Here is a 2,573-nt window from a genome sequence, read left to right as displayed (position 1 = left end):
ATTAAAACTCCAATTACCTTTCTCTTGTACGTGTTGATTGTTATGACTGCCGTCAATAGTATTTGCTGGCGCTGTAACGTTGTTGATTTGATTCGGTTGAAACCGTTCAACGGTACTTTTGATCCAATTTCTCGCTGTTGATGTCGACGATTTCGGCTTCCGGAGAGTGATATCGATATTCTTTTTGGTCCATTTAACTAGGCGATCATTTCCGCTTAAGGTTGCGATATACAGTGACTTCTTAAAGTTATCCACAGCCTGATCGTACTTGCCTTGGCGACGATAGACAAGTCCTATGTTGTTATATGACTTCGCAACGTGGGGATGATTGTGACCAAGGACTGACAATCGAATTTGCAGTGATTTGTCATACATATCCACAGCCTGATCGTACTTGCCTTGGCTTTTATAGACATTGCCTATGTTGTTATATGAGTTGGCAACATCAGGATGATTATGACCAAGGACTGACAATCGAATTTGCAGTGATTTGTCATACATATCCACAGCCTGATCGTACTTGCCATGGTGACGATAGACAACTCCTATGTCGTTATATGAGTTGGCAACATCAGGATGATTATAACCAAGGACAGCCAATCCAATTTGCAGTGACTTGTGATACATATCCACAGCCTGATCGTACTTGCCTTGGCTTTTATAGACATTGCCTATGTTGTTATATGAGTTGGCAACATCAGGATGATTGTGACCAAGAACTGACAATCGAATTTGCAGAGATTTGTCATAAATATCCACAGCCTGATCGTACTTGCCTTGGTCATCATAGACAAGTCCTATGTTGTTATATGAGTTGGCAACATCAGGATGATTATGACCAAGGACAGCCAATCCAATTTGCAGTGATTTGTCATACATATCCACAGCCTGATCGTACTTGCCTTGGCTTTTATAGACATTGCCTATTTTGTTATATGAGCTGGCAACATCAGGATGATTGTGACCATGGACTGCCAATCCAATTTGCAGTGATTTGTCATACATATCCACAGCCTGATCGTACTTGCGTTGGCTTTTATAGACATTGCCTATGTTTTTATATGACTTCACAACATCAGGATGATTGTGACCAAGGACTGACAATCCAATTTGTAGTGACTTGTCATACATATCCACAGCCTGATCGTACTTGCCTTGGTCATGATAAACAAGTCCTATGTTGTAATATGAGTTGGCAACATGGGGATGATTGTGACCAAGGACTGCCAATCCAATTTGCAGTGACTTGTGCAACATATCCACAGCCTGATCGTACTTGCCTTGGTGACGATAGATAACTCCTATGTTGTTATATGAATTGGCAACATCAGGATGATTGTGACCAAGAACTGCCAATCGAATTTGCAGCGACTTGTCATACATATCCACAGCCTGATCGTACTTGCACAAGCGATCATAGACAACTCCTATGTTATTGTATGACCACGCAACATCGGGATGATTATGACCTAGGACTGACAATCCAATTTGCAGCGACTTATCATACATATCCATAGCCTGATCGATCTTGGCTTGGTCATGATAGACAATTCCTATGTTGTTATATGACTTCGCAACATGGGGATGATTGTGACCAAGAACTGACAATCCAATTTGCAGTGACTTGTTATGCATATCCACAGCCTGTTCGTACTTGCACAAGTCCCAGTAGACGCACCCAATTTGATGATAACTATCGGCAAGACGAGCATCCTTTTCGTCTAACCATTTTAATTTCATTTCCAACGATTTCTTACCGTCTTCCAGTGCTCCGTTGAAATCCCCTTGGCGTCTCTTAATCTCGCTTTCTCTTTGTAAACATTGAGCCATGCTCACTTCATCTTGCAGTTTAGTAGCCACAGTTTGTCCCTTATCACTCCATTCAACAGCTTCCTTGAATTGATATTGTAAAGTGTAAATGTCACAAAGACCAAGATAAATATCACATGCAAGTCGATCAATATCCGCACTAGGATTCGACAACGAAGCAATCGCATCGACAGCTTGTGTATAACAAGATAGTCCGTCCACCAACTGGAAGGCAGTCTTGCATGAGATGCCCTTTTCGTACAGTGATTGTATACGGGTATGGTGAGGAAGCACACTCGTAGAACAGACAGATTCATCATCAGCCATCTTTTCCTGCACTCAATTCAAAAATATGTTAGTTAAAGACTTGAACGACAGGTTAGAGACAAATAAGATTCAAATCAAGCTTCGTTGCAACCATTAATTGCTAATCATCGGATCGATATTATCTCTGCGTATTAATGAGGTTATGTCGGAATAGTTGTACTTGCGTGCCAGTCGTAGTTCAACAGAACAACATCAATTATTCCATTATACACAATTTTCAAGCATCAATAAATCAACTTCTACAATATTGCCTATCTATTCCGCATGGAAGATTATCCGAAAATCATTCAATCAATCTCTGTAGATAATTACTGAAGACAACGCTATCGGACAATCGTGTGCTTACGTGTACATTAACAAAATGCACTCCAGCTTACAAATAGATTATACTCATAATCATAATAACCATCAAACAACAATCTTTTTATTCTAATAGA

At 40.2% G+C, this 2,573-nt stretch overlaps 1 protein-coding gene across 1 annotated transcript; it reads right to left on the bottom strand.

The window, feature by feature from the left end:
- Positions 1–225: 225 nt before the first annotated feature.
- TRIADDRAFT_3227 (uncharacterized protein) lies at positions 226–1,326 on the bottom strand (the record flags this gene model as incomplete). The annotated part of the gene is made up of 2 exons (XM_002118487.1): positions 226–923; positions 966–1,326. Coding segments are annotated over 2 exons (1,059 nt in total), but the record flags the coding sequence as incomplete, so codon positions are not given.
- Between the last annotated feature and the right edge of the window lie 1,247 nt (positions 1,327–2,573).

Source organism: Trichoplax adhaerens, genomic scaffold (genome assembly GCF_000150275.1).
Source record: "Trichoplax adhaerens TRIADscaffold_130 genomic scaffold, whole genome shotgun sequence".
Lineage (NCBI taxonomy): Eukaryota > Metazoa > Placozoa > Uniplacotomia > Trichoplacea > Trichoplacidae > Trichoplax > Trichoplax adhaerens.
Note: the sequence above shows the minus strand (reverse complement) of the source record. Positions and strands in the feature narration are given on the sequence as shown.